The sequence below is a fragment of the Acomys russatus genome, chromosome 7, assembly GCF_903995435.1.
Source record: "Acomys russatus chromosome 7, mAcoRus1.1, whole genome shotgun sequence".
Lineage (NCBI taxonomy): Eukaryota > Metazoa > Chordata > Mammalia > Rodentia > Muridae > Acomys > Acomys russatus.
In genome coordinates, this window is record NC_067143.1 from 37,285,665 (window position 1) to 37,310,000 (window position 24,336).

The 24,336-nt window shown below is 42.6% G+C and overlaps 1 protein-coding gene across 1 annotated transcript in view; it reads left to right on the forward strand.

Moving 5' to 3' along the window:
- The window catches only part of Adamtsl3 (ADAMTS like 3), a 271,037-nt gene that overhangs the window by 106,542 nt on the left and 140,159 nt on the right, over nt 1-24,336 (forward strand). The window contains 2 exon segments of the mRNA XM_051149310.1: nt 9,217-9,453; nt 23,703-23,829. Coding sequence (XP_051005267.1) covers nt 9,217-9,453; nt 23,703-23,829 — 364 coding nt within the window.

Consider the following 24,336-nt stretch of genomic DNA (forward strand, 5'->3'; position numbering starts at 1 on the left):
TACTCTTTGGTTTGCACATGTGTGTGATACACACATCAAACATGAAAAATTAATAAAGGCAACCAATATTTTTCATCCCGAACATTTTCCGCTTTAGCAAAATATCCTCAAATCGAAATGACAGGCTGAAGAAGAAGTTCGGGGGCTCTGGGGAACTCTGCTGAGGGAGATGCCGCCGTTCTCTTAGATGGAAGTTCATTGATGTCTCCTGTTTTGTTAGGAGACGGAATGGTGCTTCAGACAACAGGAACAAAAAGCAGAGTAGCTTTCAACAACCCAGAAGCCCAATAGTTGCTATAGGGCAAGTCCTGGGTGAGTGATGCACACCTGCAGTCAGTGAGCCCAGGCGAGGGAAGAAAATGGACGAGAAGCACCTGAAGCCAAGGCAAAGACATGAAGTCATTTGTGTCCATCTGTATTCTGTTCCTTGTTCAGGCAGGTCCACCACATAAAGGGTGAGCCTGCTTGAGGAGGGCATTCCCACAGCTGTGCTTCATAATCCTGCCCACTACAGAAAATCTTACCAAACAACACTGGCTAAGGAGACAGCAGACAGCCTTCCGTTTGGAAGCCTGTGGCTGTAGGAAATACATCCAGAACCCCCAATGAAGAATCCTCACATCTAGTGCAGAGGACCAACCATGCTTCAGAGGGCAGGAGAGGGAAACTAGAGCAGGGTCTGGGCTCAGAGTGTCCTCCAAGAAGTGAGGCTGTGGCTTAGGGGCTCCTGGGTCCCCTGTCTGTGAGAAGCATGGTGACTCCTAAGTGACTTTTAGTCTTCAGACATAAGCTTTGGTTGGTGTTCAGTACAGATCCGTACAGCCAGGGCCCGGACTCCAGGACCTGGGAGAGAATTATCCTGATCAGGAATCTACCAGAGCAAATGTGATTTTTCAGAAGAAGCTGTGCATGTCAGCCAGGACTTATAATACCTGGATTGATTGACCTAATGTTTTATTAGTCCAGGGTTTATGGGACTAAAGGCAATGCTGCAAGAAGCAAAGGGGACTGTCTTCAAAACTGTGCACCATATTACAACTTGGCAGGAACTGTTTTTGCAACAGGGGCAACTTTTTTTTAATGAGCCCCATTAGCCCTGCACAGTGGGTTTTCTGATGGCTTCCAGAAAAGGTGATACTAGACATGGCCCTTGCAGGGACCTTCTTTCGTGCCATAGAGCCCACAAGTGGCTAATTCCTAACAGCCTTTCATTCAATGTTTCTCTTGGAGGCGGTCTCTTCTTTCCATTGCGGTTGCTCCTGCGCTGTATAAGGGCAACGTCCTGGGCCTCGATGGCCCAGTGGTTGAGAACACTCCCTGCTCTTTCAGTGGAGTGGAGTTTGGTTCCCAAAACATGTGTTGAAAAGCTCACAACTGCCTGTAACTGTAGCTCTAGGGGCTACGACGCCCACTCACCCATGACCACTGTGGACACGCATACATGCACATACCCCTAAGCAAATAACAAACCTTTAAAGAAAGACCCGTGTCTGCTCATATCTGTCTTCAACTCTGAGGCTAGAGTAGGCTATTTTTAAGACACAGCAATCCCAACAGCATTTTGAGCTGCACCTAGCTAAGGCAGGCTACTCAGGCTCAGTGTTGCTGCTGGAAGAACGGAAAGTAAATGGAAGCCATTAACCAAAGTTGCTGGTCTCCCCCAGCCTTTCTCAGAAGGTGGTATCCATGAAATAGTTCCGTCCCCATTGGAGAACCTGAATGCTCAGTGCGCCTCTGGGTTCCTTCCTTTGAGATGAACTTCCGGACAGTTAAGTTCAAGGCCACACGTGTCTCCTGAGCATGCTTTATGAACTTTGCGCTGGGCCGTATGCTTCAGAGAGCGCAAAGGAATACAGTGCAACAGCTATATAAGCACGTGAGACTTAATGCTATCTAACCAGAAACAGGTTTTGAGAGCTCGAGACCCAGAAAGTGAGGCATGCAGGTTACTTTCTCCTGAAATGCATAGCTTGCTTATTTTCCTTCTTCCGTATCTCACCCAGTGTCCTCTGTAATGGGGACTGCTTGGCTTAGCTTGGGCTTAGGCACACGTGTCCTAGAAGAAAGGGCCAAGACAGTCCCAGATTCACGTGACTTCTCATCTCTGCTCCTCTTTGTGCATGTAATTTCAAATTCCTGGGAACATTTGAGCGTTGAGCCTCTGGATGGTCTGTTCTGGCCAAGGATGACAAACTTGGCCACCCACCGGGCAAGGACTAAGCTTAGGCAGGCATCCTAACCATATGTTAACTAGCGCTTGTTACTTTTTTGAGGCTTTCTTGGTTTAACTAGTCACTCAGGCGGACTGTTCAGGCTCCAAAGAGCACTTGCCACACCTGTGAGGCCGATGTGAGGTGCGGCGTCTGCCCCCAGCTTTCATACATAGTTTTCGTTGGTTTCAAAGAACTTGAAAGAGAACACCGGCTGTGGCTTGTGGGAAGGCAGATGGTGTCACTTTGTTATCAGTCTTTCTTACGGTCCCACAGAGGACAGAGTCCCTATTTCTAAAGAGAATTTACCCAACTTCGGGTCTACTTTGATTTGATTTGCTTCATTTGTCATGGCCTGAGTTAAGATTTTATCCATCAGCTGGGTGGTGGTGGTGCACGCCTTTAATCCCAGCACTCGAGAGGCAGAGGCAGGCGGATCGCTCTGAGTTCAAGGCCAGCCTGGCCTACAACATGATTCTGGGATAGCCAAGGCTACACAGAGAAACCCTGTCTCGAAAACCAAAAAAAAAAAAAAAAAAAAAAAAAAAAAAAAATTTTTTTGTCCATCTAAGACAGCAAAAGGCTGCAGGTTACTTGCTCTTGCCCTATCAGAGAATACAAATACAAACACTCTCAGAGTTTGGAATGTTTTATGCCTGCGTAGCGCAGGCAAACCCACTGGATAGTTTGGTCAGCATGGTCTACTCATCCTCTGTTTTCAAAGGACTTGAGGGCATTTGCAAAGACCAAAAGCGCGCACACACACACACACACACACACACACACACACACACACAGTTGTTGCATAACATTTTGGGAGTGAGATACAGGGTGAACAACTGTCCCTAAACTGGGACACCATCAACAGCCTAAAGAGTGGCTCACTCGAGTTCAGCTTTATGGGTTAAGTGCGTTTTCATTGGTGGTTACTAGTGGACAGCTCCGTTTTCCTAAAATGTTTAAATTTCCTTAAGCTGCCTCCATGCCCACACCTCATCTTATGTGGCTCTGAGTTTATAACAAACTTGATGCAGATCTGGCTTCAGAGGACTTTATAGGGCTGCAGTAGAGTTGATTGCAGATTCAGAGACCACGCTGGACTCTGGGAAATTTCTGTTGATATGCATTCTGTCTTTGCCCTAATCAAAGAGTCCAGTGGTATAGGCAAACACAGTGCAGCTCTAGTAAAGACAGCTTGTTTCTGCTGTCTGGAATGCAGAACAGCTAAATGGTGGACTCTTTTTAGAATTTGGAGGGCTGGTCTCATTGTAACAGTAAAACACCAGTTTAATATGGAAAAGAGACATGAAATTATATTTTAGAAGCATGTTGAAAAATATTTACTATTTAAAAGAATAGGGTGTGATTTTCTTTTTACCTTAAAGTATTCATCTGGATAATTCCAGCCATAATGAAGAGTAAAGCTGGTCACGGTTGCACATGGGTGAGGCAGAGCAAGGAGGATCAGCTGCAAATTCAAAGTGCCAGTGGAGCAAGAGTCTGGACTACAGAGTCCCAACCTCAAAAATAAAATGGGAAAAAAAAAAAAAAAAAAAAAACCCGGAGCAACAATGACACATAAAACCCTGAACCCAACCACAAGCTCAAAGAGTTAAATGCCATTGCCAACCTATAAAGGAACTAGACAAATACATTTAATATTTATTTGTCCTCAGGGTAGGGTAAGAAAAGAATTTGTAGCCCATTAAAAAGGAAAAAAGTCTTGCAGGGTAAGAAACATTAACAGAGAGGGCTGCATAAACATTTAAGCCTTCTCAACTTCACAAGGTGCCCAGAGCAAAATTAAATAGTGAAAAGATTTCCAAAACAAATGACCAAATTTGATGCCTTCACTATAAAATGTAGTAGCTTTATCTGCTAAAAATAATACAAAGGCAGAAGAGAGGACATAAAACAAGAAAATTTCAAAGACTTGGCATTAAAAAACAAACTTACAAGACTACCTATGAATCCTAAGTAATAAGAAGGAAATGCAAATTAAAGCAATGGGATTCTGTTATGCACTTCTGATTAGAAAACTGTACTATCCGAATGAGGAAGAAGGATCCAGAAAGGCAACTTGTATAGCTCATAGCTAATGGTAATACATTTCTGGAAGACCATTTAGCAATATTGGAGTAGTCCATAAAATAGGCACACACCTGGACTCAAAATTTTATTTCCAGAAACAAACCCTTGGGAAACAAAAATCAAGATTTGTATAAATATTTAAGTATGGGACTCTTTTTAACTTATTCATTTTAATAGAAACTTTCCCCAAAAATATTCTCAGAACGAACATTAATTATTGTCATAACATGGAGAGTATAAAGCAATAGAAACGGGTGTTAGCGAATGCATTAGTCTCATTCAGCATCTTGCCTTGGAACTATTTGAAAGGAAGAAGGCATGCCTTAACAAAATGGCCTCCCCCCCGCCCCAAGTCATCAACACTTGTACTTTTCACTGTTAAGATGAGGGTTCCCTCGGGTGTCAGGTTTTATTTGCTTTTGTCACAAACAGAATTTTGAACTAGCTTGTTGAAGACAGATGTTTGTTTCCAGTGAAGAGAGATAGGAGATGAGAGAGAGAGAGAGAGAGAGAGAGAGAGAGAGAGAGAGAGAGAGAGAGAGAGAGAGAGAGAGAGAGAGAGAGAGAGAGAGAGAGAGAGAGAGAGAGAGAGAGAGAGAGACAGAGACAGAGACAGAGACAGAGACAGAGAGGAGATGAATTAAAGCACAACGGAGACACAGCCAGCAGTTCCCACTAACCACAGAGATTTGGACAAGGCCTCACTCCTTAATGGGGATTTATAGACAGTTAACTGTTGCTAAGTATGGGTATGGGGGGGTCTGGGGGAACACAAAATAAGACATGAAAGTAATTGGGAAGAGGAAGGTGGTCATTGGGAGAGGGACAAAAGAAAGTAATGGTGTAAAAGTAATCAGAATACATGATACACATGTATGAAAATATCTTAATTACAAACCCACAGCAGTTTGAGGCTTAACTGGGAACAGCTGACTCCACTGAAATGGTTCCTGAGGGGCGAGACTAAGACCAGACCATTCCTACGAAGAACTTCAATCACCCTGGAAATGTAAAGTCCTTCACGTTCCCCTGGATTCAAAAAGAAGACTTAAACTCATTTGGAAGTTTACATAGAAGATGGTTAATCCAGGGCGAACTTAGCACCTACACATCACACGCCTTAATTAGCTGGGAAAAACACTTGAATGGAAGAGTGATAAGATTGATAAAACAATCCCCTGAGTAGACCAGCTTTGCAGAGACTCCCTGTGAAATCTCACAACGTAGAAATGCAGAGGAGAATGCAAATAGATCCATAGTTATCACCCTGCACAGAACTCAAGTCCAAGTGCATCAAAGACCTCAACATAAAACCAGATACGCTAAGTCTAATAGAAGAGACACTGGGGAAGAGGCTTGAACTCATTGGCACAGGAGACAACTTCCTGAACAGAGCACCAACAGCTTAGGCTCTAAGGTCAACAATTAATAAATGGGACCTCATGAAACTGAAAAACTTCTATAATGCAAAGGGCACTGTCAATAGGACAAAACGGTACCCAACAGAATGGGAAAAGATCTTCACCAATCCTACATCTGACAGAGGGCTAATATCCAAAATATATAAAAAGCTCAAGAAATTAGGCACAAATAAATAACCCAATTTAAAAATGCAGTACAGAGCTAAACAGAGAATTCTCAGCAGAGGAATCTTGAATGGCTGAAAAACACTTAAAGAAATGCTCAACATCCTTAGTCATCAGGGAAATGCAAAACAAAACAACTCTGGGATTCCATCTTACACCTGTCAGAATGACTATGATCAAAAACTCAAGTGACAGCACACGCTGGCCAGGATGTAGAGAAAGGGGAACGCTCCTCCATTGCTGGTGGGAGTGCAAACTTGTACAACCGCTTTGGAAATCAACCTGACACTTTCTCAGAAAACTGGGAATAGTTCTACCTCAAGACCCAGCTGTACCACTCCTGGGCATATACCTTAAAAATGCTCTGCCACACCCACAAGGACTCTTGCTCAACTATGTGCATAGCGGCTTTATTCATAATAGCCAGAAACTGGAAACAACCTAGATGTCTCTCAACCAAAGAAAGTATAAAGAAACTGTGGTACATTTACCAATGGAATACTACTCAGCTATTAAAATCAAGGATATCTTGAATTTTGCAGGCAAATGGATGGAACTAGAAAATATTATCCTGAGTGAGGTAACCCAGACCTAGAAAGACACACATAGTATGTACTCACTTATAAGTGGAAATTAGCTATAAAGTACAGGATAACCATGATATAATGCACAGATCCAAAGAAGCTAAGTAACAAGGAGGATCCAAGGGAGGATGTTTCTATCTCACTCAGGAAGGGAAATAAAACAGGCATTGGAGGTGGATGGATGGAGGGACCTGGGTAGGAGAGGGCATGGGGAGGGGCCCAAGGGTGGGGATTGGGAGTAGGGAGAGTGGGGAGGCAGATGAGAGAATGGAAATTGGAGGTGGATGCATCTTTGGGATTTTCCAGAGACCTGGGATAGGAAAAGCCCCAGGAAGTCTATGGGGCTTACCCTAGCTGAGACTCCGAACAGCTGGGGATATGGAGCCTGAAGTGGCCACCTTCTGTAGCTAGGCTGGACTTTTGGTGGAGGGAAGGGGGACTCCAACCCACCCACAAAACCTTCTACTCAAAATTTGTTCTGCCTACAAGATGTGCAGGGACAAAGATGGAGCAAAGATTGAGGAAATGGCCAATCAAAGACTGGCCCTACTTGAGACCCATCCCATGGGAGAGAAGCAATCCCTGACACTATCAATGTTCCTCTGCTATGCTTATAGACAGGAGCCTGGCATAACTCCTCTGAGAGGCTTCGCCCGAAGCCATCTGATGGAAACAGATGCTGAGACCCACAGCCAGACATTAGACAGAGCGTGGGGAGTCCTTTGGAAGAGCTAGGGGAATGACTGAGGGAGCCAGAGGGGTCAAGGACCCCACAGGAAGACCTACAGAGGCAACTAACCTGGGCGCATGTGGGCTCACAGGCCCTAGCCCCCCTGCATATATGTAGCAGATGTGCAGCTTAGTCTTCATGTGGATCCCCCAACAACTGGAGCAAGGGTCCTCTCTGACTTTGATGTCTCCCTATGGACTCCTAACTGGGCTGCCTTGTCCGGCTTCAGTGGGAGAGGATGCACATACTGCAAAGACTTAATGTGTCAGGAGGGGTTGGTACCCTTGGGGGACTTCCCTCTTCTCTGAGGAGAAATAGAAGGGAGATTGGGGGAAGGGTTGTATAAGGGGGAAGACTGGGAGGAGAGGAGCTGAGGGCAGAGGCTGCTGCAATCAGGATGTAAAGTGAATTAAAAACAGAGAAACAAAGCCAAATGTTTCAGTGGGTGGCAGGAACAGCTGTGAGGCCATCTAGAAAAGGAAGCTCTTAGCTCAATCAGGCTGGTGACAGTAGCCACATCCAGAACTGCTGGGTGGTCTTGCAAATAAAGGGTTTGCTTTTCAGGAAAAACAAAAAAACCAAAACAGAACAACAGCATTCTGCTATATTGTCAAAAATCCATTTCCAGTTTAGCTCCAGAAAAAAATCCCAGTTTACTGTAAATGGGTCACCACATCCAATCAAACATGTATTAGTAAAATGTCCACTTTGTTTTGCATAATCATGCTATGAATCCACTGAGATTCTTAAAATTGTGCTACTTTCTAAGTCAAAAGCATTTTTATTAAGAACACTAAATTCTAAAAATTTCATTTTAGAATGAAATAATATGCTGAAAAATTAAACATACATAACCTCCTTCCCTTTGAATAATAAATGGTAGAAAGTTTATTTTGTGTATGTGTGGCTTATTTTTAAATATTTGTCCAAAAAAAAGGTTAGATGTAATAATAATTAATTCACTACCCTGTCAAGTTGCAATAGATCCCGCATTCATAGTAACAAGGTGTGCTGGGTGACCGAGAAAGAGGCTGGCACATGAAAGACATTTGTAGCCATGAGGTTGACTGACAGTCCTTGACTCAGGTGATTCTGTTAGGGAATCATCTACAGCAGATGCCATCCTGTGGGCATCACTCAGCCGAACTGAGGACAGTACAGTGATGTCGGCATATTTTCAATATTCTTAGGTTTGATTTTTTTTTTGTAGTATTAATTGAAACCTGCGAACTGTAGAAACTAAAGATACAATTTACCCACAGATAGTGAAACTATACTTTTGATATATTTAAACATATATGTGCACATGAAATACTAGAGAAATAAAGTCATCAATTAAATGTTGATTTGCTATGAACTGTGTCTTCCTACCCACACACTCAGGCTGATCACACTTAAGATGTTAAAGTTACAAGTTATTTTTAGGGCGTGATACTTATAATCAAAGCAGTCAAATGAAAAGGAATAAAATGTTTTTAATGAAAATTCATTGGAAAAATGTTCCGTATTGCATTATTTTCTGCTTACAAATGGTTTCGCAACAAATAATCTTTGATTTAGTGAACTGAACATTGTAGAAGATAATGATTAGAATTTTATTTCAGAATATACAGTCTTTTTAAATCATTTCTTTTGTATTTCAGTTATGCTTACAAAATTGAAAACTAAAAACATGGGAGAAAATATTCTTAAACTAGTATGGATTAAGGGCTGACCATGACTGTAAGGGGCACTACGCCAAGGTGCTTTGTCTTGTTTTTTTAAAAAGTGATAAAAATAGAAAAGTCAATGAAACTGTTATAATAAGTCTTCCTGATTACCATGTACATACATACATACATATATACATACATACATATTCTGTTTATAATCTCAGAGGTGGGAGGAGAGGTGGGAGGGAGAAAATGGGGTGAGGAAATGAAGCCTGTCTCAGTAGAGACAGACGGGTCTGGCTCAGCCTTCTGTTGACCCCGTGGCTGGTTGATATGCACACGGTTCCTTCTGCTTCCCTGTAGGACTGCCCAGCAGATGCAGAAGATTTCAGAGCCCAGCAGTGCTCAGCCTACAATGATGTGCAGTACCAGGGCCATTATTATGAATGGATTCCACTATACAACGACCCCGCTGCCCCATGTGCACTCAAGTGTCATGCTCGGGGACAGAGTTTGGTGGTGGAGCTGGCACCCAAGGTGTTGGATGGAACTCGTTGCAATGCTGACTCACTGGATATGTGTATAAGTGGCATCTGCCAGGTAAGCCACACCTGCCACACACGTCCTTGGTTTGGGGATGCGCCATGCCCATTCTCAATAAAGGGGTCTTGGCCATTTCAGTGTAAGTGTATTCCCCAGTAGAGAATGTGATGGCTTTAAGGAAATGATAGAAAAGTCTATCCCTCTATTCTGATCACTGAGAAAGGTTTTCAAACCTTGGATATCTGTCACTCCAATCACATTTTCCTTATTTAATGGGGCTTTTGGCTGTGTGAAATCAAAATATATGACTCCTAATAGTTCCCTGGGATCAAGTAGGGCGTGCAAACAGACTCCGCCTGAAGAGTTGGAGGTAGTGTAACCTGCCACTCCCATTCAGATTTTCTGACTCTGTAGGCACGAGGCCCAGCCCTCTGCAGTTGTCAGGAGCTACCAAAGCTTTGCTGCGGTGGACTCCATGACTGCAGTCTGCGAATGCAGCTTTGGAGGGGCAGAGCCAATGATCTCTGGGCTCAAGGGCAGTCCAGCAAATGTGTCTGGCAACTTTGCAGAGCTGAGACGAGTGAGACCAAGGCACGAACAACAGTGGATTGCAATGAGGGAAGATTTAGGCAGGTTCCAGAGACATCATGAAGACTATAGAAACATCAGAGTTCTTTTCGCTTCCTCTCATCTCTGAAGGATTCTCTCTCTCTCTCTCTCTCTCTCTCTCTCTCTCTCTCTCTCTCTCTCTCTCTCTCTCTCTGTTCAGTTCATGTGGGAGTGTATAGAGGCTTAGAGGTTTAGAGGTTGACATTGGGCATCTTACTCAATTGTTTTTCACCTTATGTTTTGAGACAGTCTCTCAGTGAACCCAGACTTTGGTTGAGTATCGAGCCCCAGTCATGAGCCTGCCTCCACATGTCCCCATCATCACCAGTTCTGGGACTATAGGCATGTGTCACAATGTCCTAGGTTTCTGAACAAATGTTTATACAATAAACACTTTACCAACTGAACTATCTCCCCAGCCCCTGAAGAATGCCTATTTAAACAATAAAATAATAGAGTTGGTACATGAACATATGAGGAGGCTTTGGAGGTGGAGGAAGGGGAGCAGTGGGGTGATAGAACAGCAGGACATTTAATGACTGAAGATGGTCAAAGCATGTTATTACAGTATGAAATGTCATAATGAAACCCATTAATTTATCCAATTAACAAATGCTAATAAAATGACAAAAAGGAGATCTCTAGCCTTCCATCTCCTCTAGAAGGCTCAGAGAACAGTAACTACAGCAAGATGTTAGCAGCCTGGGAGAGAAAACTTGCTATTTATCTTTCTTTCCTGCGTCACCTTACCTGTTCCTCCTTCCTCCTCCCTTTGCCTCTCTTCCTTTTCCCAAGTAGCCATCTTCTAATTTCAGGTCATTTTCTTTTTTAATTCTTATTATTAATTTTTTTGTTTAACTTATAAATTGGCATCCATGTGTTCACTGCCTCTTTAATGGTTTGGCATGGGTTGTCATTAAATTGAGGAGTCCTGCCAGGTTTTCCAGGATCTTCCCACACACACTTCTGATGCTCTGCTTCTCAGGTCTGTTTTTAACATCTTTGGAAAGGAGGCCTACAGGTACCTAGAAGAATTTGGTGAGAGACAGATATTTTCCACACTTCTTTGTTTGTTTGGTTTGGTTTTGGTTTTCAAGATAGGGTTTCTCTATGTACACCTAGCTATCTTGGAACTCGCTCTGTAGACCAGGCTGGCCTCGAACTCACAGAGCTCTGCCTGCCTCTGCCTCCCAAGTGCTGGCACTAAAGGCTTGTGCCACCATGCCTGACTCTCCACACACCTTCTTGTTTCTATGCATGCCCATCCTCCGTACTCCATAAGTTTCCCATCCAAACTGTACAGATTTCTAATTGATGAGCCTTCATTAAACAGCACATTATTGCCTGTGTCAGGGTTTATAGACACCATTCCCTCCCCTATGTATTTGTTTTCTTTTTGAGGCAGAGTCTTGCCATATACCCTACACTGTTCTTGAAATAGCTATGTAGCTCAGGCTAGTACAAAATCTATTGTCCTTCCAGCTCAGCTTCTTGAGTACTAGGGTTACAGGCCTATGCTGTACCCACCAGCACCATCCTGAGTCATTCCACCAAGAGAAACTCTCTGTGCTTTGGCCATTCATACATCTGCCCCACCCCCAACTTCTGGCAACCATTTATAGATTTCAAAATACTCAGAGATACTGCATTTCTAAATAACACATAGATGAAGGGTAAAAAATCTCATGAGGAAGAAAAAATTATTTTGAACTCAATGAATATGGAAATACAATTAGATAAAATATGTGCAATACAGTGAAAGCCATGCTCAGAGCAAAGTTTCCAACCCTGAGGAGGACTCTAAGATGAAGCATCTAAGCATTAGGAAACTGGAAATACAGCACAATTCGATCCAAGCCAGGCAGAAGCAAATAACCAATACAAGTGAGAGGAAAATCCTGAAGAAAACAAGTTGGAAATGAGATAATGGTGCCAAAAGTTGGATTTTTAGGAAGGTCAATAACGTTGATATTTTATAGCTAATTGTTTGATAGCCTACAAAATTAACAAGACAAAAACTAAGTGGTGCAGAGGTGAGAGTGGAGACAATGAATCCAGTGGATACTAAAAGGACAAGTGAGTAAATGAGAGCTGCCGGTGCTTTCCAGCACTCCTGGAAAGACAAGGTCTGCCAAACCTCACAGACAACTGGCATATGCCTATGTAAATGAAAGAACTCAAATCAGTGGTCATAACCTTTCCCAAATAGTAAAGTCCTCTGCCTCAAGGATTCACATTATATTCAAACAAGTACTTCAGGAAGAAATTATACCAATTTCTTGAGTTCATAGTTTTTAATTTTTCCTTTATTTTTGAGATTATAATATAATTAGATAATTTCCCTTCTGCTTCCCCAATTTAAACCTTCCCATAGCCCACTCCTTGCTGTCTTTCAAATTCATGGCCTTTTTTTTCATTAATTGCTATCACACACACACAGTGTATAGATACACATATACCTACCTACATACATACATATACACACACATTTCTAAATTCAACTTTTGCTGTATAATGTTTCATGTATGTATATAGGTATTATGTATGTATGAATATATGTATTGTGTATGTATGAATATATGCATGTATGTATTTATTATGTATTGTGTATGTATGTATGTATGTATGTATGTATGTTTGTTTTTAGGGCTGACCACCTGGTACTGAGTAACCAGTTACTGCACAACTCCCTGGAGAAGACTGTCTCCTGATCTAGCATTCTTTAGCTGCCTACAGTTCTTTGTGTAGCGTTGAAGCTTCCTGCACTTTCCCCTGTCCATGTTAGTATCCTTATTGCTGGTGTCCTTGGTCAGCTCATATTTAGGCAGTCATATTGATAAGATGTCATGAGTGTAACTTCTAACATGCTAAGAGACACAATGTCACATCAGTCTCCTCTTCTGTAGTAATCCTTTATGATTTCTTTCAAAAACAGAAACATAAGGAAGTTGAAATTCATTCTTCCATGAGCTCATATACAGAACTTTCAACAAATATTAGTAAACCAAACTCAACATTGTTTAGAAACATAGCTAATGGCATTTATTCCAGATGTACAAAGCTCAGTCAGTGTTCAAAAATCAATTACTGTAGTCCCTCATCTCCACATGCTAACGAAGAGCCATGATGGTAGGTACAGATGCAGAAAAAAAGTTAACCAAATCTAACACTCATTCATAATAGAAACGGTTAAAGAAGAACCTTCTAGAAACTGTGAGGAGAATTGCCACCAATGTATATTTTAAGAAATTATAAGTACAGCATACTTTTTGAGACAGGGTCTCACTGTATAGCCCCGACTGGTCTGGAATTCACTATGTAGATCAGGCTGGCCCTGAACTCACAGAGATCTGCCTGTTCCTGCCTCCCAGGTACTGAGATTATATATGTGTACGACCACAAATCGCTTAATGTCATTTATTTTTAAAGAGATGTATTTGTTTATTTTATGTATATAAGTGCTCTAGTCGTGTGTATACCTACATGCCAAAAGAGGGTATCAGATCACATTATAGATGGTTTGGATCCACCATGTGGTTGCCAGGAGACCCCTGGAAGAGCAGACAGTGCTCTTAACCTCTGAGCCATGTCTCCAGGCCCTAATGTCATTTTTAATGGAAGAATCTAGACACTTTCTTGCTAAGATCAGGAATAAGGCAGCTTTGTCCTCTAACCCCTGTTTCTGCTTTTCAATATTCAACGCACTGGGAATAAAAGACAAGAAAAGATAGTATGACTGAGAAAAACTAAAATTATCATTATTTATACATGATTTGATTGTATATGTTTAATAACAAAGAAAAAGAAACATCCTGGAACTAATAATTGATTAAAAGTAATATATGTGTGTGTGTGTGTGTGTGTGTGTGTGTGTGTATGTGTATATATATATATATATATATATGCATGCTATACAAAGGTCAGTGACTTTAACGATGTATAGCAGAAGGCTGGATTTTGACACTGAAAATACAATCCTACTTACATTAGCATCCCCAAAAGGATATACCATGACATTGAAGGAGCTGAGCAAAGTTGAATGGCTGACACTGTACAAACTCAAGACTCAATATAAAATGACAGTAATCAAATCAGTAAGATACTAACACAAGAATAGACAAATGGACCAGTGGACCAGAGTAGAAAGCCTACGAATAAGTCCATTGCAAGCCAGGTGATCTCTGAGAAAGGGGCAAAGGAGAGAAGGCAGTAAACAGATTACTCTAAGAAAACTGGATATTTATAGGGTAAAAGAGGGAGGAAGGGGGGAACAGGAAGATACAAGTGAGGGGATAACAATCCAGACATAATCTGAATAAATTATTTTTTAAGTGTGCACTACCACCACTGTGGCTGGATTTAAGAAAAAAAAAATAACGTATTTTTTTTTAAATAGTTATCGAAAATCATAGTCACAAAGAAACGATATTATTCTCTTGAAACCAGAAATGTTATGTCCGGATGCAGCTTCCGGGTTTTACTGGTGGCAATTACTTGCTGAGCTCTGTAATCAGTAATAACCTGGAGAATCAACCTGTGTGTGTGTTCCCAACACTTGCCTTGCAGTTCAGGGTAAAGCAATGGAAATGTACATAGCAGTATCTTTCTGCAATTTGATTAGACCAAGATGCATAAATTTAACTGTTGTGTATTCAAAACAAACAAACAAACAAACAAAAAACCCTTACATACAAGAGTTCTAAGCTCAGATTGGTATCCTTCACAAAACATGAATATATCACACATGTAAATATGAGCTGGAAAATGTTCTTGAAGTGAACACAACAGGTTCCAGTCTCCCCTGCCTTGCTCCATCTTTCCTAACTCTGTGGACAAATCTTCCCATGGTCAAGACTTACTGCTCCATTCTCCTGCATCACATGCACTGTCATCATCACCATCATCATCACCACCACCACCTCCATCACCACCACCACCACCTCCATCACCACTACTACCACCACCACCACCTCCATCACCATCACTACCACCACCACCTCCATCACCACCACTACCACCACCACCTCCATCACCATCAATACCACCACCACCATCATCATCACCACCACCACCACCTCCATCACCACCATCATCACCACCACCTCCATCACCACCACTACCACCACCACCTCCATCACCACCACTACCACCACCACCACTACCATCATCATCATCATCACCATCATCAGTCTGTTGGGTTATACTGGTAGTCTTCCAGCCTTTTGCCGATGCCATGCATTGTGTTTGTACTCAAATGAACTTGCTAAAGGTGACTTAGGTGACTAGGGTTGAGCTCCATCGCACAGCACTTTCCTAATGCAAGGCCCTGGGTGTGAGCTTCAGCAGTGGGGTAAGGGATTAGCCTGGCCTCCAAGAGAGTGCTGCACGAGGTGGTATTCAAAGCTCAGATTTTGAAAAGTTGAGAACAAGTTAAATAGACAAAGATAAGGAGTGGGTTTATGACAAGCATGCAGCTCAGGCTGGGTAAAGATATATTTCTGTTTGTTGTATGGGCTGAGATAAGGCTAACAATCGTGCTAGAAGATGGCGCTGGGAGTGTGGGTGGAAAGAAACCACTTGTCAACTTTTCCTTAGAGTTGTGAGAAGAGCCACTGAGGAGTTTTCTAAAAAATAGCTCAGATGGGCTTGTCTGTAGAAAGGTCACCTCGGTGGCAGTGTGCTAGAACATTTGGACAGGGCAGGAGGGTTAAGTTGGGACTCCTAAGAGCTGCAAAGTCAAACAGTAGGTAGGATGGATGAAGAAGGGGAGGACACTTAGAGGACTAAGATGTTTGAATGAATGTTGAGTGTGAAGGGGGGGGGGTGTCACTGAGTAGACTAGTGACGTCACTGGGGAAGAAAGGAAACATCAGGTGAGAGTGAGATGTGTGGGCAAAAGATGAGATGAGCTCGGGACACCTGTGAAGATGTAAGTTGGCTCAAAACTTTAGACCTTTGGGGGCAATTGTAAGATGCTGGCATCTGATCCGATGTCCCTGCAAACTGAGGAAGAAGAATGGAGTCACTGAAGGGGAGGACACTGGCCTTATCACTGAGCATAGGACAAAGTGTCCCTGAGGGTGACTGGATAAAATAGACTTCTCTGTTTAGTGTAAAGACCATGAGGAAGAGAAGGAAGGGCGGGAGAGGATTGTGCAAGGGAGGTTACCAGTGCCAAGCATTTCAGTGGAGCAAGGAGATAGGTTGGTAAAAGCTGCTTGATGTCGTCCCTTTGAGTAAAGCCTGGGACACGGCTAGAAAAGGCACTGGTGGATAGCAGGCTTTATTAGTTTCCCATGGGTACCAGAACAAATTGCTATAAACTTGATAGCTGAAAATGACAGACATGCGTTCTCTCACAGTCTAGAAGCCAGAAGTCCCAAATCAAGGCATCAACAGGGTTTGTTCCTTCTAGAAGGAAAGTCCTGGCTTCCACCGATAGTTAGCCTCCGTGTTTCTTCCCTGCGGATCCATCATGGCTGCCTCACGGCTGCCTCAGCTTCTCCTTTTTACTTAGCTTCCCATCTCTCCCCATGCCTTCCTTTAAAATAGGAACAAAATCAGGACACCAGCTAGTATTCCCGGCATGATTTGCTCCCAGGAGTCTTCATTAGAGGTGCCTGTACTTTAGGTCACTTCCTGTGACTGATGATGAGCATCGGATCTGCCTGAGGACCCTGTGCCTGCTCCCTTCCTGTCACTGTTATTTGGCCTTTTTTAATGGATTAAAAAAAAAAATGAGATACTACCTTCCTTGGTTTTTTTTTTTTTTAAACATTCAATTCCAAACAACATTCTGGACAGCTGTCACCCAGGGGGCCTTCACACAACCTGACTTCACCTTCCCTGGCCTCCTGTGGTCCTGACTGTTCAAGACACCGCCCGCCCCCTTATTGTCTTAATGCCAGCTTCCTCCAGCAATGCTCAGCGTTTGAGGAGCTCTGCACAGTACCAATGGTCTCCAGTTCTGAATTAGCCCACTTTAAATGAGTGCCTCCTGTTGTGCTTTTGTGAACCCAGGAGAGCAAGGCCCTTCTGTGCTGCAGGAAGAGGTAATGACTGGTTTGCTTTCTTAAGGTGGGTGCAGGGCATCTTCACAGAAAGAGGCAGACCTTTCCTAGTCGAATTCGTGATCTTTTCTTCCGCAGGATAACATGCACATCGGTTCCCTTTTTGTACAATGTGGCGGTGGGTATCGGCAGTTGTCAGGGGACGAGAGTGAACTGTGTGATTCACTCTGCTGGCCTCGGGATCACTGAAGGGAGCCCTGATGAATATTTGGCACAGACGGTAATTTTTTGCAAGCGTGTTTACAATTTTCTAATTTAAAAGAACATGTCACAATGCTCTTGGGAACAACTTTCCATTAGCCTGGGAAAGCAGACAGCATGACACAGCCTCACCATAGGCCTCGCTGAATGAAATTTGCTTCTGCTTCTGATATTAGCCAGGCAACTCTGCAGATGAAGTTTGTCTTCTTCTTCCCTCTCCTCCTTAGGATGTGTGTGTGTGTGTGTGTGTGTGTGTGTGTGTGTGTGTCTGTGTGTGTGTGTATTTGCACATGTGCACACATACCCTCAGAGACCAGATGGCATTGAACCTTCTGGTCCAACTCACAGACAACTGGCTGTAACCCCAGTTTCAGGGCTTCTGACCTGAACCTTCTTCTAACCTCTTCACACATGTGGTACAGAAATAAATGCAAACAAACACCCACACAAAATTATATATATATATATATATATATATATATATATATATATATATATATATATATATATAGAGAGAGAGAGAGAGAGAGAGAGAGAGAGAGAGAGAGAGAGAGAGATAGTTTTTTCAAGACAGAATTTCTCTGTGTCGCCTTAACTGTCCTGGACTTACTTTGTACACCAGGTTGACATCAAACTCACAGAGATCGTCCTGTCTCTGCCTCCCAGAGATTACAGGCATGTACCACCACACCCAACTAATACATTTTTAAAAATGTTATAAAATGTATAATAAAATTTATTATGAAAATAACAAGCGACACTGAGCACTTTCTGAGGATTGGACACCGTCTAAGCACCTTACCTCATTAGCTTATCATCCTCCGAGGAAATAGGTATAGCTCCTATGAAATGGAGACAATACACAGGCTTTGTTTATAAGGAGAATAGGCATTCTGAGGGAGGTCATTCCCCAGACCGTCTCAGTTGGTATGAGCTATAACAGAGGGCTCTAGAGTGGATTTCATAAGCAGCAGAAATGTGCTGGGAGTTCTAGGCCAAAGCCGTGGAAATGCTAGTGCTGAATGAGAGCCTACTTCCTGGTTTTCGGATAGCTTGGACCTTACAGGTTGTAAGGGAAAGACGGGCCTCCCATGCCTGTTTTCTAGGGGCACCAGTCCACCCTAGTGAGTTCTACCCTCATGATCTAATCCCCTCTCAGAGACCCCACCCCAAATACTGTCACTCTGGGGAACAAGACATCAAAACATTTTGAATTTTCAGGGTGTACAAACACTCAGATGAGCGCACATAGCTAGAAAAGGTCAGAGCGTGCTCAGTGTAAGGTTGCGTTTTGAGAAGGAAAACTGTTAGACACATGTTTGTTCATGCTTGGTTTGCAGTCATAACATACATGTCCAGAAAAGAAAGGTGGCAGATAGGAATGTTTTGCGGCATGCCCAACTCAGTATTATAATAAGACAAGTTTACTGTAGGCTGTGCAAAAGAATAAATAGGAGGGGCTAGGTGAGCTCGCTTCATTCTCTGTGAGTTTAAAAAGAAAGACAACGGAGGAGCTGCTTAATGCCAACATTTTCAAAGGTACCTGCCTGTCTTACATAGCATATTTTTTCCCCTCTGGATATTTGTAAAACTAAAGTTTTTTGTTGTTGACAATGTTTGTTTGTTGTTTTTTGTTTGTTTTTTTCAGGACAGGGTTTCTCTGTATAGCTCTGGTTGTCCTGGACTCACTTTGTAGATTAGGCTGGCCTCTAACTCAGAGATCTGCCTGCCTCTACCTCCCCAGTGCTGAGATTACAGATGTGAACCACCATGCCGGGCTGCTAAAGTTTAATTGAAAATGGGAGGTGGTTCAGAAAAGGCCAGTCAATACAGCAGATGACTTGTAAGTAGATAGCTCAGTACCATACATTCAAACTCAAAGACATACGAGCATGTACACACTCAGCCCTGCAGAGAGACCTTTCAGACCTGGCCAGACTGTTTGATAGGCACTGTTGGGAACTAGAAAATACAAGCTGAGTCATTTTCTCGTTTTGGAAGCTGTTAACCTGCACTTCTACTCAGGTAATTAGTTTTATTCCTTCTCAAGTCTCTGATGGGGTTGAAGACCAGATAGTTTAGTTTTACAACTAAGCTTAGTTGTTTAGGAGTTAAGATGTTTTTAGGTCTAGATAGATGTTTTAAGTTGATAATGATGAGATATGATAGATATTGATTTACATTCAGAATTTTAGATGCACCAAGAGAGGAAAGATGTTTTCTTCAAGGCTGCCAAATACAAGTAGCCAAAACACTATGGATGTAACATTTATATAATTCCTGCTTGTTTTTTGGCTCTTCTTGATGTAGGTAGTTTATTGTATGTATGTGTAATAATTTAAATGTAAATGTAAAAAATAAAAGCAAAACAACAACAACAACAACAAAAAAGAAAATACAAGCTGAGGGTGGAAGTTCTCAGAAGTCACTGGATTTCGCTATTCCTGCAATAATTTTATACCTTCTACGGTCTTCCTACTATGAAGTCACTGACTTTTCAAATTTTCTCATGTTGAACTAAATTATGCTTATCCTTGCAGCTTCCACCACTTTTGACTACACTGAAAATGGAAAGGAAATACCAGCATTTTAGAGGTTTTTTTTATTTGTTTGTTTTGAAAAAAGTTAGAGACATGGATTTCCCAACAGGTATCAACTTCACATGGCTTCTTGGTGAGGGACAGGACTTCATGACCATTTTCTCTTCTCTGTGCTGGGGCTGTGTCTGACTTGAGCCTGTGCAGGACCTGTGTGGCTTTCTATGTGCCATCAGTCCTGTTGTGTCTGGGTGATGCTGTTTCCCTGGAGTCATCCTACCCCTTTTCTGCATAGATCCCTGAGCCCTGAGGGGAGGGGTTTGATGAAGACATCCCGTTTAGGATTGAGTGCTGCAAAGTCTCTCAGTCTTTGCGCATAGTCCAGCTGTGGGCTCCATGATAATTTCCATGTAAGAAGGAGGGTTGGGTAAGTCGCGGACCTGCGGGACGGCAGTGTGTCCTCAGGAGTCACTTTACTGCTCTGTCCCTGCAGCAGAGTAACAGTAGTATGGTTTCCTTAGGCTCATGATCCACCTAGTCTCGGGTTCTTGACCCCTTTAGCAGTTCAAGATATTGGTTCCATCTCATAGATCAGGCTTTCAATTTAATCCAAAAATAACTGATCGATTAACATTTGTGCCACGATTGTACCAGTATATCTTGCAAACAGGTTGCTGTTGCAGGTTACAGGGTTTGTGGTTGTGTGATACTGACAGTTACTTTTTTCCTCCAAGAGTGTGCAGAGTGCCTCCTAGGACCAGGACCAGGACCAAGACCAGGAAGGAGTAAAGCTTCTAGTTAGGTGCTAGCTAGAGTTCAAATTTTCTCTAAAGTAAAATACAACTTTTTGAAAGATTAAATTTGATTTATCTGGAAATTTCACATTAATTTGGATTAATGGCACTTATTTAAATTCCATCTGCCTGAACTTTGCAATAGTCTTTGCTGAAGTTCTGTTTATAAATGGTCATGTCTTCCAAAAACCACTGCTCATATATTTAAAATACATGTTTATGTTATCCCGTGTCTTGTAACTTTTAACTTGTCTCATTAACTATGCTACAAGATAAGAATATTGTCTTATTGATTTGTACTTTTATGCTTGACATTGCAGAAAAGGACAATTTAATTGACGTTCATATGCTTGATGGGTCTATCAGTTAATAGATTATAAATCACTATAATTAGGTATCTTGACATTAGGAGACGTCACAGAAGTTGAAAACACTTCACATAATATTTTAGGAGTTGCTTCTTGTGCACAGTGGAAGTTCTAGAAAGCTAGAGTTCAGTTTGCAGCAATTTCAAGTCAGCTCTGGCTTATACTTGATGAATCACAGGGCAATCAGTCCTTCTTTTCAAATATCATTTTTCTGTGATGTTTTCACATGCTTTGTTTGGCTGTAAGATTTGGATGAATTTTAACTTAAAAAAAATATTAGGAAGCAAATACAAGTGCTCGGGAGCGATTCGATTGCCCAAGAATTTGAAAAGCCCCAAACACTGTTCAAAATAAGCCCATCCTAGCTCTTCAGCACACACCCTTCCTGGAAGAGCAGAGAGAGGGTGACTCTCACCCTCATGAAATGTAAAGCACCCAGGGACAGCAACATGTGAGGACAGAGCTTGGCTCAGGAAGCTGGTGTCTATAATCTCATGGCGGAATTATTTCCCGTGGGGAAAGTTTCACGAACACAGTTACTCACTGGTCCGATCCCAACCGTGCAAGTACGTTTCCAGAATCAATCACCCTTAAGCTGTTCCACATGTGCTTGTAAATATTCATGCAAAGTCCTCTGTAACAGGGGCCCTCCTTGTCTTTCTGCTGAGAGCAAAGGTACAGGAAGGTGTGGCACACTCTGTGCTCTCTGTGCCACGGGGACAGGTCATTTAGACTCAGCTGTGTGCAGACAGACTCCTTCCTATTTGTAAGACTGAGATAAAAGCTCTCGTCTGTATCATAAGATTGTTGCAGAGAAGAAATGAAAGAGCGTGGGCAACATTTGTGGCACAGTGCCAGGCATATGGTAAGCATCCAGTAAAAATCGTCACACTACTGTAAGGCTGGTGGGCAAAGCCTTGCCTTATAAGCACAGGGACCTGAGTCTGGATACATAGAACCCACATAAAGTGAGGCACAGTAGCATGTATCTATAATCTTAGCTCTGGGGAGGCAGAAATAGGAGGAGGCTGCATGGGCCAGCTGTCCTCTGACTACCACATGTGTTCCCTGATGTGTGGATTCATACATGAACATACATGCACACACACAGAGATTAAAAAGTGTGAGTGATCATTAACATTATCTTCAAAGTCATATTATCAGGGTGAAAGGAGTATAAAAGTTATCGAAACCAGCCGCTCATCCAATAATTTCTACCCGCTGCAATTTTCCCACCAAGGAGTCTGGTTTTTGAGACTTTGTCCCATTGAGCAAAATAATACTGATAGGCGTGGCTTTTGCCGTTGGTGACCACACAGAGCAAGTGTAGACCCTTTCCTCCTCGCAGCCTGGGCTGAGGTGGAAAACCCCTCAAAGCATGGCTATTCCCTCATTTCCTTAGAACGTTTTTCTGTCTCGCTCTGAAAGTTTCATGGCACCTTTTTCCTTCCCCTCAACACCAATGCTTTGGAAAGACTCTCCTATAGATGTGGTTTGAACTCTGTCCAGTCCCTCTTTTCTCTTCAGCACCTGGAGTTCAGAGTGACTTGACAGCTCTGCCAACTGTGGCATTGCTGGCTCCTGGAGACCAAAGCTGACAACGGAGAGAAACAGTCAAACTGACCCCATTTTTAGAACTCTCTAGAATCGTCTGATCACAGCACTGCTCTTAACAGAAACTTCCTCCTTGAACTTTTGCTGAACCTTTTGTGAAACACACACTGGCATCTTTATCTCTGCTTTACTGGTGAGGAAAATGGGTCTTTGAGAGTGACTTGCCCAGCATCCTGTCATGTGGTGGAGTCAGGATTTGTCATAACTGTCTGTCTTCACAGTCCCTACACTCCAATGCCAGGCCTGTGAACAAAGCTGTGTGACTGTGGGGGCAGAAATAAACTCTTAGACAGGTTAATATTACTGGGCACACTTTATACAAAAGTCCTATTTGTGAAAATGAAAAGAAATATGAAACACAGCCCTTCTCCCGTAAGGAAGATTTCAATATAACACACAAATACGGCATAGCAACACAGCAAACTGATAGATAACAGCAAACTATGTTTCATATTTGGACATAAATCCTAGCTTTTCTCTTTAAGATCATCTTTGGGCATATGCATATAGTTATATGGAGGTGGCAACACAGGTGTAAGGGCAGATAATGATAAAGACATGTAGATGGAAGTACCGATGGGGGATTTCTCTGCGTTGATGCACAGAGATGTGGTGGGCCTGAGGCATAGACATTGGGAGCAAAAATCAGAGTCTGAGGAAAAAGTAGAAGTGGAGAGAAAAAAGTCGGTAGGAACTTGCCCAGAGCCACAGAGCCCAGATGCGGGGCCCTCGCACTGCGTGGACCAGATGTGGTAAAGCTAACCTGTCCTCTGGGCACCTGGGAGGCATAAGCTGAAGGATCAGACAACATCAACACCATTCTCAGCTACACAGCAAGTTCAAGGCTATCTGGGCTACAAGAGACAGTCTCACAGGAAGGAGAGGGGGTCAGAGAGAAAGGTGCACGTAGGTACCTGAACTATAACTAAAGGAGAGTAAGGCTGTGGGGGAGACAGCTTCAGTTCTTGTGGTTCTGGGGTTCCTGCATAGGAATCACAAAATGGTTTTAGCCTCTAAGTCATCCCGTCAGTCACATTTACAAAATAATGTCCTCATGAAGACTGAAGCAAGATAGCCTCCTAAGGGAGATGTCTCCTCTCTCTTCCCGCACAGGCCGTGGGCTGCGATAGACAGCTGGGAAGCAACGCCAAGGAGGACAACTGTGGCGTGTGCGCGGGGGATGGCTCCACCTGCAGGCTGGTGAGAGGTCAGGCCAAGGTGCACCTGTCTCCTGAGAAAAGTAAGTTTTGAAACCTACTTCCGCGTTACCATAAACAAGCCGTGTTCTCCGCTCCTACCAGAACAGCATATTCCTAACACTGAACTCGTCTGGGAGGGATCAACTTTGGCCAGTTCTCAGAAAGCCAAGTTTCTTTTTAAAATTATTATTTTAAATTTTTCCTTCTTAAAAGAACATATCTTAAAAGAACTTCAGAATGTCACACCGATTTCAAATGTAGCTTTCAGGCGTTCTTTGGCTTTGATTTTACTTGAGTTGTTGAAGCAATGCTTTTGAAGCTGTATTTATTCAGATGTTTTGCCTTTTCATTTTGGTAGTGCCTCTCTTTAGTTCCCAGGAGCCAACTGTATGTGTTAATGGCCAGCTGGTGACTCTTTTATGCTTTGAAGGACATAACATCTCTGTCCTGGCCACTCAAAACCATTGTCCTATAAAAGTACCCACAGGGGAAAATAAACAAATGTAGCTGTGCTCCAATGAAACTTAATGTAAAATAAATAATAAGCT